We start from the raw sequence: 14,224 nt of genomic DNA on the forward strand, positions 1-14,224 counted from the left end.
TGTTCTCAGCAGAAAAAGCAAGAAGAGAAGAGGATGAGTAACCGACCAATAGAGTATAAATGACGTAGCATGAAATTCTGCCCTATAGACCCATTATAAGTATTTGCCATAAAAAATTTGAATTTTGACAAATACTAAGAAATAGAAAAATTAAATAGGAATAAAACCATGTTGCTCACAGACTAGGTATTTCTTATATTAATTTCCTATATGCAGATATTTAATAATAGAATCTATATATTATTAGGTAAAATTGTCTCCCTCCAACTACTGTTACCTTGCTTCTTTTCCCTCTACCACAGGAGAACAAAAATGGAAAGGAAAGAGGAATAAGGTAAAGAAACGGCGGGGGAAAGATCAAAAAGGGTGCACAAAATCCTTCCCAGGAGCCAAAGCAAACCACTACCCCTGCTCCATTATGAAATAAATATTCTGGCAAATAATAAATATAAATAAAAACCTGGAAAATAGAAGCAAATTTTCTTTTTATAATTTATAGAGATTTATTCCTAAAATTTCATAAACCACTTCATGTAATAACAAAGGAACATATAAAAACACATATTTAGCAAGTAAAATGTTCACAAAGCATTCATAGCTAAGTAATACCATGAAAATACCATTGTTAAAACAGATTATTAATGAGAGGTTGCTCATGAACAATATATGAAGTTATAATCATATCACTGGGAACGTACCATGAAGTTCTTTTTCACAGAATGTTAAAAAATAGCTCTGTTGAAGATTTCTAAATTATGTAACTATTGTGATTATCCTTTTAATTACAGTAAGCTATAGTGGAAATATGTTTGAAAATAGAGATGTGGGACTTCCCTGGTGGTGCAGTGGTTGGGAATCTGCCTGCCAATGCAGGGGACACGGGTTCGAGCCCTGGTCCGGGAAGATCCCACATGCCGCAGAGCAACTAAGCCCATGCGCCACAACTACTGAGCCTGCACTCTAGAGCCCGCGAGCCACAACTACTGAGCCCACGTGCCACAACTACTGAAGCCTGCATGCCTAGATCCCGTGCTCCGCAACAAGTGAAGCCACCGCAGTGAGAAGCCCGTGCACCGCAACGAAGAGTAGCCCCCGCTCGCCTCAACTAGAGAAAGCCCGCGCGCAGCAACGAAGACCCAAGGCAGCCAAAAATAAACAAATAAAAAGTAAAATTAAAAAACAAAAAAGAAAATATAGAGATGTAGTGCTTAAGCTGGAGTGGACAGAAAAAAAGGGAAGGTGGATCCCTATACCTCCTTATACTGAAATAAAACAAAATTCATTAAAAATTAAAGCCATAAAAATACTGGAAGAAAACATGGAGGGATAGTTTTATAATCCTGGGGGTAGGAAAGCACTTTTTAAGCATGGATGGAAGCCAGAAAACCAAAAATGAAAAATGATGTCAATTACATACAAATTAAATATTTTAATAGGTCAAACCCATGATAAAACTTAGAAAAATAAACTGGTAAAAAGAATATTCTGAATGAGACAAACTTAGTACATAATTACACATATATTGGAATACATAAAGAATATACAGATATCTTCAAAAGATTAATAAAAAGACTATGCAATAGATAGTTGGGCAAAGTACTTAAACAAGAAAATCACAGGTTAAGTAAAACTTGTCAACAAACACAAAAAGATGTCCAACCCCACTAAATACACAAGAAGATTCATATTAAAAAACCTTTTAGATGGCAAAGATTCTGAAGGATAAGTAATTACCCTTTTCAAGATAAAAACACTCAACAAACTAGGAATAGAAGGGAACTTCCTCAGCAGGGTAAAGGACATAAAAAACCCCACAGCTAACATCATATTTACTGGGGAAAGATGAACACTTTCCCCCGAGGTTCAGGAACAAGCTATATACCTAAGAGCAAAGAAAACACATGTCTACACCAAAACTTGTTCAAGAATGTTCTTAGCATAATTATTCATAATTGCCAAAAGGTGGAAGTGACCCACATGGTCAACTGATGAATGGATAAACACAATGTAATGTATCCATGTAACAGAATATTTTTCCATAAAAAGGAATGAGGTACTGATACATGCTGCAACATGCAAGAAGTCTGAAAACACTGTTAAGTGAAAGTCACCAGTCATGAAAGGCTACTATTTATGACTTCACTTAATGAAATGGCCAGGCCAGGATAGGCTAATATATAGAGACAGAAAGCAGATTAGTGACTGTGTAGGGGTAGTGGGGGGCTTAGGGGAAAAGGGACATGAGAGCTTTTAATGGGTAAAGAGTCTCTTTTTTTGAGGTGATAATGGTAACATATCACACTCACTAGGCTGGCAGAAACATTTTTTAAATTTAATTTTTATTTTATACTATAGTTGATTTACAATATTGTGTTAGTTTCAGGTGTACAGCAAAGTGATTCAGTTATACATATAAATATATCCATTCTTTTTCAGATTCTTTTCCCACATAGGTTATCACAGAATATCGAGTAGAGCTCCCTGTGCTATACAGTAGGTCCTTGTTTATTATCTGTTTTATATATAGTAGTCTGTATATGTTAATCCCAAACTCCTAACTTATCCCTCCCCCTTACCTTTCCCCTTTGGTAATCATACATTTGTTTTTGAAGTCTGTGAGTCTGGCAGAAACATTTTTTTAAAAGTATATGGGGGCTTCCCAGGTGGCACAGTGGTTAAGAATCTGCCTGCCAATGCAGGGGACACGGGTTTGAGCCCTGGTCTGGGAAGATCCCACATGCCGCGGAGGAGCTAAGCCCGTGCGCCACAACTACTGAGCCTGCGCTCTAGAGCCCGTGAGCCACAACTACTGAGCCCGTGTGCCACAACTACTGAAGCCCGAGCGCCTAGAGCCCGTGCTCTGCAACAAGAGAAGCCACCGCAAATGAGAAGCCTGTGCACCGCAATGACGAGTAGCCCCCGCTCACCGCAACTAGAGAAAGTCCACCTGCAACAACAAAGACCCAATGCAACCAAAAATAATAAATAAATAAATAAATTTATTAAAAAAAAAAAAAGAAGTATATGTACTGGCAATGATGTAGAGTAATTAGGTAACCTGACACAACCACTTTTGAAAACTGTTTGACAATGTCTTTGGATTAAGTTGCACATTCCTGATGTATATGTATACGCTATAGAAAAACTCTTGCACATATGCACTGAGACACGTACATGAACGTTTAAAACAGCAATATTTGGAATATGAAGAAAACTACAAAATGTCAAAACATCCCCAGAGGAATAGTGTATAGTCACAAAATTGAATAACGTGTGTGTGTGTGTGTGTGTGTGTGTGTGTGTGTGTGTATACAAATATATGAGTGAAAATGAAGAAACTACAGTTATACATATCAGTGTGGAAGAATCACACAAACATAACACTGAGCTAAAGAAGTAACAAAAATAGCTGCAGTGTAATTCTAGATACATAAAATCGAAAACGGGTACAGAACAACTATTTTGCTTAGATATTCATAATGTATTAGAAAATCATATTCAGAAGTTGTAAGACCAGCACAAATGCTATTGAAGTAGAAAAATATATGTATCTTACCAGCCCTCTTAGGAAATCCTGTTGAGAGGAATCTCAAAGATGTCATAAGGTGTCCATTATCTACTTTTTGACCAATAAATTTTACTGTTACTATTGCATATGGAAGACACTGCCTAGGTTTATCTACTGGCTTTGAAAGATCATCATATTCATAGAGGTATACCTAAAAGATAAAGAAAGAAGAGAACATTTTTATGCTGATTAATTTTTTCAGACTTGAATAAGCTCCTATTTTAAAAAATCTAGATAACTGCATGTTGTTATTTATTAATCAGCTTCCATACAGCCCCACTCTCCCTGCCTTCTTCAACCCTAGTTTTCCTGAAGAGGAATTTTTTTCCTCACAGCATATTTTTTCCTTGATAGGCTTCCAATATCAGCAGAAACAGACACAATCTGTTTTTAAATAAAAAAGTATTTTTTCATTAAAACTTCAATGTTTTGCTTATGCTGGGAACCACTATATTTTATTTGGGAGGAAAAGTCAATTAGAAAAATAACAATAGCTTAATATATCTTACATGTGGGAGCATATATATATTTCTAAAATATTTATCCTCATTTAATCATATATATGATTATATATAGTATGTATTACATAATTTAATCTTCTATAAAAGATTAAAGGTCTACTAAGTGTCTCAGTAACATATGACAGAAAATTACTGTGTAGGAATTAGTCTACCATGTAATGACTAATACATAAGCCTTTTCTCCTTTTGCGAAGATCAATAACATGTCAAAGTAGCCTTGTTTGTTTTGCAAGTTAGGAATTAATCTATGAAACATCTAAATAAAAGCAGCCACTGTACTTAGAACGAAGTTAAATGTAAATCTGGAAGCCTCTTTATTAATGTTCCCAGATCACAAATATTAAAACAACTTTTACTATCTATTTATTTAGGTCATATTATGGTGAATGAAGTAAGAGATTTCCCTTTAATATTTTGGGCAGTTGTTTTAAGGCTTGTATCATACAGTGTGAGGCATGCGACTTTCAAGTTGTCAAATGAACCAAGAAGTTAACATACTGCTGAACTGTAGGCTTGTAGTTCAATGGTATCTTTCAAAGAGGGTATACTTCTTGACATATGGCAGTCAAAGTTAGGAGAAGGATCCAAAGAAACTTTGTTTTTATCCACTGAAGGCTGAATTTTCTTCACTTTTCCAAAAAGAACCTGGAAAAAAAAAAAGGCAAAAAGAAGGTAAATAAAAATATTCCAAAACGCTTTAAACTCTCATACTAGGAAAGTAAAGCTAGCTTTTTTTTTAAGGAAAGAAATTCGAATGGAGAGATAATCCATGTCCCAGATGAATGGCATGACTTATTGTAATTATGTCAATTCCCCCTTAAATTAAACTCAAAGACTATAGTAATTCCAATAAAAATTTCAGAAAATCCATTTGTAGAAATGAGTTTTAGTTTAAAAACTTCCCTGGAAGACTAAACAAGAATAACGTATAAAATTTTGGAAATAATTTTTTGAAAAAAAATTTGGGTCAGAAATAGAGAATGATGGAACAGGAAAGGTGACATACACTTCCAGATATTAAATACTTTTTAAAAGAACGGTACTACCACAAAAAAGGCAGAGGGGAAAAAAGCCGCACAAAATAAAAAGCCCAGATAAGTCCAAGCATCTATAAAAATATAGTATGATATTAAAAGCATCATTTGAAATAAATGAAGCAAAACCAGATTACTCAGTAAATGGTGTGGACTTGAAAAAAACTAAATTCCTCTCAACCTATAAACCAAAATAAATACCAAACAAGGTAAACATTTAAGTAATATAAACACTGTAGAAAGAAATACAAGCAAATATTTATCTAACCTCCAAGTGAGGATTCTTTTCTAAGCATATTGCCAAAAAACCATGAACTAAAAACAAACTTCACTGTAAAATATTCCAAAGCTTCTGTACATCAAAAACAAATGAGTATAAAAATTTAAAAAACCATGAACTAATTAAGTGATAAAAGGTGGGGAAAAAGTGCAATTAATATGAAAACAACTACAAATTTTATTTAAGTCAGCAATTCTATTACTTTTATTTTTTAATATGCTAATAATTCATTCAAAATTGAAAACAATACTAAATGTAACGTGGTACCCTGTACTTGGATACTGGAAGAGAAAAAAAACATTAGTGGAAAAACTGGCAAAAGCTGAATAGTCTGTAGTAAACAGTACTGTACCAATGTTAGTTTCTTTTCATTTTATTTTATTATTATTTTTTAAATTGAGATATAATTGACATACACACTGTTAGTTTCAGTTTCTTAGTTTTAACAGAGGTGCCATAGTTATATGAAATGTTAACATTAGGGGAAGCTGGCTAAATTGTATACAGGACCTTTCTGTACTACCTTCATAATTTCTCTGTAAATTTAAATTTATTACAAAATAAAATGTTTATTTAAAAAAGAAAACAATAAGTGATAAAACATTATACACAGAAAAGCCTAGCTCTGAACATTCACTTTAATGAATTGATAATGCTTATGAATCAACTAGAAACAAAGAAAGGAAAATCCAAGAATCTAGCAAAGGATATTAATAGGCAGTTCACTAAATACTGTCAATGAATATACGCAGAATGTTAAGCTCAGCAATAACTATGAAAAAGAATAAAAAACTGAACCAACAATGAGAAACTATCACATATTAAGACTGGCAAATATTTTTAAAAAAATATAATACACAGAGTTAGTGATGGTGTGAGATAAGAGACATCCCCCACAGGCTGTGGAAAGGAATGTCAATTAGTACAACCTTTCTCAGGACAACTGGGCGTTACATATCGAAAGCTGTGAAAGTGTACACATACCTCTGACTCCTAATTTGACACATAGGAATTAATTAATTCTTAGCAAATAATCACAGGTGTGTGTAAAATGTACCTACATGAATAATCAAAGTAGTATTTAAAAGTACAAAAATAAGAAAACCAAGTAATTTATATCCCAACATTAAAAAATGTGTTGCACAAATTTATGGTAGAGTTGTACAGTGGAATACTATGTAGTCGTTCAAAAGGATATTACAGAAGAATATTTATTTAATGACATGGAAAATGTTGATTTTATAATCAATGAAAAAAGCAAGTTACATAATATATAAAGAATGTATTTTAATGACCATTATACAATGCATATCCATATATATGAGCAGGAGACTAAGTATAGGTATACAAAAAAATTGTGTCGTTATTAATGGGCTTTTTGGAGCTTCTTGGTATGTTCCAAATTTTCTAAAATCAGTATGTATTATTTTTTAATATAAAAATAAAAATAAATTATGCTTTATGAATTTGATAATACCTGAGGTCTAAAAATAATTAAATTATACCAAATGAACCGTTGGCTTTATGTGAATGTACAAACATCCTAAGTTACACAACTGAGGATCCTGCCTACTTACTGTGATTTTAGTAGTCCTGGCAAAGCTGCAATTAACAAAAAAGTATATCTTACCCAGTTTGTTGATGCTTACAATTCGACTGTAAGATTTTTTTTTTTTTCAATTTTGAGTAATTTTAGACTTTAAGAAAAGTTACAAAACAGTTCAGAGATCCCATATACTCTCTACCGTGTTTTTCCTAATGTTAACATCTTATATAAGCATGGCAAAATTATCAAAACAAAGAAATTAATATTGTATAACACTATTAAGTAAAATAAACAGTAAGAGTGTAGCAACTTTAGCTTAAGTCAGAATTATTAATACCAATGTTTTGAGGAAAGACACTTAGAACACTCTGGTATTAATTATAGTCTGAACAAAAGAGAGAAAGATAAGAGGGTCAGTTAGGAGAGAAAAAATATACATTAGGAAAACCAATATGATAAAGGCTGCCTTTGTTTACTTGAAGACTTTTATGCTGCACACCCACTAGAGTCAAAAATAGGGGAAAATTTCAGATGATGATAGTAATAAATAATTATTATTTATTTTATACAATGCAACTTTAAAACATCAATAATTCATATTGAAAGTAAAATACATTTAGGTCAATTTAAAGCAAACTGAATATAATATTTAGTATTTGTTTTGTGCTACCAACCTTAAAAACTGTAATACTTTCTACAGTAATGCTTCTACTATGAGCAAAATTCAAGGCCACATCAACATGTCTAAATATATAAACTCCAAGAAGAGGGTTGCCTAGTATCTTCAATGTAGATGTTTTGGTACTTATTCCATTCTGATATATCTCAGCCACATCACTCTGAGGAAGTGCTAAAAAGCAGAAATGTTCTTCAAGTTCTCTGCCGTGTCTTCCACTCCCACGCATCTCTGACCTAAAGCAAACAGCGTGTAATTAAGTGAGAACATCAACAGAATTTTCAAGGAGAAGATGAATACTTGAGCTAGCTTGCTACAGTTATGGTAACTATCCTATGGTAACAAGTTAGGCTGAAAAATCATCTAAGGAAAGAATTCAGGAAATAGTTCAATAACTACTTGTGTAGGATTATGGTCTACATTCCGTATAGGCCAATGGAAATAAGGGCTAACATTTCCTGAATGCTAATGTCCCCAGCACTGTTAAGACTTAACCGTTATATGCCTTTTGTCATTTTGTTCTCAAATCCCCAAGAATTGAACTACTGCTGTTATTATTACTTATTATTGTCATTGTTGTTACACACATTTTTCAAATGAGAAATATGAGGTTCAGAGGGTTAAAACTTGCCAAAATAGTAAAGTGACAGAGTCGGAAATATATATGCCAATTCCTGTCCGTTAAGTTCTGGAGCTAAAGTTCTTATTTGTGTTACAGAGCGAAGGACATGCATTTCTTAAATATACACAGAGAGAGACACATACACAATACACTTATATATGGTCAGTTATTAGGGCCATTCTCTATTCTCCAGGGATCTAGGTCACAGCTGGGAGAAGCAAGCTAGAATTTGATTACAGGTTCCTATCTTGGCACTATGAAAATTATGAATCATTCTCAGAAAAGGTTATAATCTAAAGTTGAACTTTTACCTACATTCCACGAGAATCACTGCAACATATAAAACACCCATCCTTCTCCTCCAGTTGGTGGACCGGGGAAGGGAGTCCTACGTGGCCTGCTCAGGAGCAGCAGCGGCGGCAGCAACTGCCACAGCAGGTGATAACGACAGAGAGCTTCAATCACCGTGACAGAAGTGTGATTCCAAAAGACTATCAGCAGTGGAGAAGCTACAGAACCTAGAAAGTAATGTGCATACCACAAAAGGAAAACTGCTCTTGAAAACCACATGCTACCTATATTTGTTATTTCCTGGAACACCACTCAAAAGAATTTGTATAAGTATACTATGCACATTAGTGTATTAATATTTACTTGCAAAAATAATTCACCTTCAACAGTAGACAGGCCCATGGCAACAAAACACACGGCAACAATAACAAGCAAGACTAACCAATGAGATCATGACCATTTCTCTCAGTTCTGGAAATGTCAGCCTTAACTTTCAACTCCACCGTCATCATTTCCTGCTCTTGTTTTTAGCTTGACGTCAGACTCTGTAAACCACTAAGATCTCTATGTTGATTGTTAAGGTTTAATGCTCACAGAAGAATTACAATACTTTTTTCTGTTTTCCTAATTTCTCATGTGGTTTTTCTTAGGATCTGGAAGAACTCCCACAACAATAGCACAAAGCATGAGAGGGAGGGAGGAAATCAAAATATATTGTTGTAAGGTTCTTACAGCACACATGAATCACATTATGTGAAGATGTGTTGTGATAAAGATGTATACAGGTATACCTTGTTTTATTGTACTTCACTGCATTGGGCTTCACAGATATTGCATTTTTTATGAACTGAAGGTTTGTGGCAACCTTGCGTCAAGCAAGTCTATTGGCAGCATTTTTCCAACAGCATTTGTTCACTTTGTGTCCCTGTGTCACATCTGGATAATTCTCACAGTATTTCAAACTTCTTCATTATTATTATATTTGTTATGGTGATCTGTGATCTGTGATATTTGATGTTACTACTATGATTCACTGAAGGCTCAGATGATGGTTAGTATTTTTTAGCAATAATGCATTTTTAAATTAAGGTGTGTACACTGTTTTTTTTAATGCTGTTGCACACTTACACTATAATGTAAACATAACTTTATATGCACTGGGAAGCCAAAAAATTTGTGTGAATCTCTTTATTGTGGTCTGGAACTGAAGCTGTGATACCTCCGAGGTATGCCTGTAATGTAAACCCTAGAGCAGTGGTGCCGTTGACATTCTGGACCAAATAATTCTTTGTGTTACCTAGTCATCTTATTGGCTGAACATTATATCCTGTTAATGGACTGAGTAGAATGAAAAAAATACAACTTAATAAAGATCCGATCCAGGGCTCCAAAAACCTGTATAAATTCAAGTAAAAAATATTCCCTGGAGGTTTCTGTTAGTAATAATACTGTTAAAAACTTTGTACTTTTCAATGTATATTCAGAATTACGCTTGAAAAAAATTTAGGACTAAATATGATTTACATAATCAAAATTACCAATTAAAAATTAGCCTTTAGAACTATTTCTAGGTCTAAAAAGGTTTGTAAAAGGTTGACTTTCAAAGTTATTCAGACACTAGGATCTATGTTAACTCGTTAAATGACAGCAGCTCTGAGCTTCAACAATTCCATTTCAGAGACGATAGGTAAAATGAATCCAAATAGTCTTTTGTCTTTTTTTTTTTTTTTTTTGGCCATGCCACCGTGCGTGCCTTACAGGATCTTAGTTCCCCGACCAGGTACTGAACCTGCACCCTCGGCAGTGAAAGCACGAAGTCCTAACCACTGGACTGCCAGGGAATTCCCGTACACAGAATATTTTCAATAAATATACAGTTGGCTCTCTGTATCGGTTGGTTCTGCATCCATGGATTCAACCAACCATGGACTGCAAACTTAACTTACAATCCATGATTGGTTGAATCTGAGGATGCAGAACTCGTGGATATGGAGAACCAACTATGGGACCTGAGCATCCGCAGATTTTGGTATTTGGGGCAGGTCCTGGAACCAATCTCCCATGGGTACCAAGGGACAACTGTAAATGTAAAAGACTTAGATAAAACTCATATTGATGAGAAGTTATACAAGTTAGCAAAGCACAATGAATGAGTGGTAGAGCTGTGCACTTACACCTGTCACCAACCTAAATTCCTATGTGTGCACCATGGCAAGACCCTGCTGATAACCAAGGCTCTACAGCAGCATGTAGGCCCAGCCCTGTCTTCTCTCACTGGCCTGCACCACTAGGCTCACCTGCAGCTAGCCCTTCCACAGTGATGGATACCCCTGGCCTCCATCAGGCCTCCAAAGCTACATGTCCATGGCAAGATCCAGCAGTCACAGTAGTGCACACCAACAGCCAGGACCCCCCCAAAGCTGTCAGTGCACCTGCCATTGGCACTTGCCTTGACATCTGCCCTCGCCCCCATTGTTACATGTGTGTTTATTTGATTTTTTTTTAATCATAGAATTCTAAGTATTTAATCACATTTTGAGATAATTGTCTAGTTACAGTAAATACTTTTTGCTTCCATTTTCCTTTCTTTATTTTATTCACTGTAAGCTATCTTATTGTTCCCGAGAGTATAACTTTAAAATGAGTTAACATGTTACATTACATTTTCCTAACATGAAATTTAATTATATTGCATTTAATTCACGTAAGTGTTCATCTAACAAGTGGATTCTTAAATATTTTTTGAGTTACTAGAAACAGAAATTCTCTTTTTCCTCCGTTTTCTCTTTTCCTTTCCTTTTGCTCCTCTTCTTCCTTATTCCTCTTTTTTCTCAAATAAATTCCTCAGCATTGTCTTCTGCTCGCAGATTCACAAAGCTGAGCCCACCAGAGCTGGAAGAGGCTGTAACGATCCTCCTGTCCATGAGTTCCTGACCTGGGGTTCACTTACACAGGAAAAGTCCCAGGTTGGCTACTGTGGGGAGCCCAAAAACCTTAGAATTCTGAGCAAAGCTCTGTGTTCATGTGCACTTCCCTGGGAAGAGGGGCTATAGCTTCATCAAATTCTCAGAGGGGTCCCTGACCCCAAAGGTTAAATAAGTATCACTGGTGAGAAAAACAATGGCCAAGATGTCAAAATAGCTCATCCAGGATCACGTAAGTATGTAGTGGCAGAACCAGGAGTAGAAATTAGGTCTCTGGCTTCTAGTACAAGGCTTTTTCTGCTACACTAAGAAAGCGGGCCTAGCTTCAATTTTTATGGGGTTGTTGATACACAGTTTATGTCTTCTTTTTTTAAAATTTTCTTTCTTTTTTAAAAATTTTTAACAGAAAAAACCTAAATGTCCATCAATAGAGGAATGGGGGCTTCCTTGGTGGTGCAGTGGTTGAGAATCTGCCTGCCAATGCAGGGACACGGGTTCAAGCCCTGGTCTGGGAAGATCCCACACGCCACGGAGCAACTAGGCCCGTGAGCCACAATTACTGAGCCTGCGCGTCTGGAGCCTGTGCTCCATAACAAGAGAGGCCGCAATAATGAGAGGCCCACGCACCACGATGAAGAGTGGCCCCCACTTGCTGCAACTAGAGAAAGCCCTCACACAGAAACGAAGACCCAACACAGCCATAAAAATAAATAAATAAATAAATAAACCCAAAGTTTAAAAAAAAACAAAAAGCACAGTATCTTCTGCTTATATTTAAAAAAAAAAAAATAGAGGAATGGATAAAGAAGATGTGGTACATATACACATGGAATATCACTCAGCCGTAAAAAGGAACGAAACTGGGTCCTTTGTAGAGACGTGGATGGACCTAGAGATTGTCATACAGAGTGAAGGGAGTCAGAAAGAGAAAAACAAGTATCGTATATTTGTAGAATATACGATAATGCATATATGTGGAATCTGAAAATACTCGTATAGACGACCTTATTTACAAAGCAGAAATAGAGACACAGATGTAGCGAACAAACATATGGATACCAAGGGGGAAAGGAGGGGTGGGATGAATTGGGAGATTGGGATTGACATATATACACTGTTGACACTATGCATAAAATAGATAACTAATGAGGACCTACTGTATAGCACAGGGAACTCCACTCAATGCTCTGTGGTGACCTAAATGAGAAGGAAATCCAAAAAAGAGGGGATATATGTACACATATAGCCGATTCACTTTGCTGTACAGGAGAAACTAACACAACATTGTAAAGCAACTATACATGTGTGTTTATAACCAGCCCTGTCACAACTCAGGCACCTGCAACTGGCCCGCACAGCCAAGTGTGTGCATACAAACAAGCTTGGCCACTACTGCTGCTTACTCTGGTCCTCTCCCTAGTTTATGGACCTGGAGGTGCTGCTGAGAACCCCAACAGCCATTGTAACCTCTGCAGACCCCTGGCAGTGCTTGCCAAAGACCACACAAATTGTCGATGTTGTGGATCCCAGTGGCCTGATCTACTGAGTTACACCACACTCCCCAAGACATGGAGCCACCACATGCCCCTCCACTTGGCACCCTGCAGCACTAACCCAGGGTCACAGCACTCTCTGGCATGTCCCCACCCCAGGTGAAGGTCTTTTCTTAGCAAAGTTAGTCCATAAAGTCTCTTCTTTAAATGTGCAGACACCTATGCAAGGCTAAAGGACCATGAAGAATCAGGGAAACGTGACTCCACCAAAGAAATACAGTAAACCTCCAGTAAATGGCCCCCCAAAAATGGAGATACAGGATTTGCTCTACAAAGAATTCAAAATTGTTCTAAAGATGCTCAGGGAGCTATATGAAAACACAGATAAATACTTTAACAATATCAGGAAAAGAATATAAGAACAAAATGAGGAAAGAAAGAGAAAGAGAACATAAAAAAGAACCAAAGAGGAATTTTGAAGGTAAAGAATACAATGACTGAACTGAAGAATTCAACAGAGAGCTTCAACAGCAGACTAGACCAAGCAGAAGAAAAAAATCAGTGAGCTCAAAGACAGATTGTTTAAAATTATCCAGTCAGAAGAGCAAAAAGAAAAAAGAAAAGACTGAAGAAAGCCTACATATCTTATGGGACACCATTAATAAAACAATCTATACGTTGTTGGATTCCCATAAGAAGGATAGAAGGAGAAAAGTGAAGAAAGCTTATTTAAAGAAATAATGGCTGAGAACTTCCCAAACCTCAGGAGATATCCAAGTTCATGAAGCTAACAGGTCACCCCAAAATTTCAATCTAAAAATGATCTTCTCTAAGACACTATAATTTTATTTAAAAATTTTTAAATAAAAATTTTATTAAAATTAAAATTTTTTTTAGACAGTTTTATTAAAAACTGTCTAAAATCAGAGACAAAGAGAAGATTTTAAAAGCAGCGAGAGAAATTTTTTTCTCTCATTCAAGGGAACCCCCAATAAAGCTATAATCAGATTTCTCAGCAGAGATCTTGCAGACCAGAAGAGAATGGAATGATATACTCAAAGTACTGAAAGAAAGAAAGTGCCAACCAAGAATACTTAACCCAGTCAAGCTGTCTTTCAGAAATGAAGGCAAAATAAAAAGTTTCCCAAACAAAAGCTGAGGGGGTTTATCACCACTAGACCTGCCTTATGAGAAACTCAAAACGGACTTACTCAAGGTGAAATGAAAGGGCTGTAACTGTTAACATAAAATGTATGAAAATAAACAACA

The 14,224-nt window shown here is 35.7% G+C and overlaps 1 protein-coding gene across 1 annotated transcript in view; it reads right to left on the reverse strand.

The window, feature by feature from the left end:
• The window catches only part of TEX15 (testis expressed 15, meiosis and synapsis associated), a 48,271-nt gene that overhangs the window by 15,491 nt on the left and 18,556 nt on the right, over positions 1-14,224 (reverse strand). Inside the window, 3 exon segments of the mRNA XM_061177482.1 lie at positions 3,557-3,719; positions 4,588-4,734; positions 7,624-7,861. Coding sequence (XP_061033465.1) covers positions 3,557-3,719; positions 4,588-4,734; positions 7,624-7,861 — 548 coding nt within the window.

The sequence above is a fragment of the Eubalaena glacialis genome, chromosome 20 (genome assembly GCF_028564815.1).
Source record: "Eubalaena glacialis isolate mEubGla1 chromosome 20, mEubGla1.1.hap2.+ XY, whole genome shotgun sequence".
Classification (NCBI taxonomy): Eukaryota; Metazoa; Chordata; class Mammalia; order Artiodactyla; family Balaenidae; genus Eubalaena; species Eubalaena glacialis.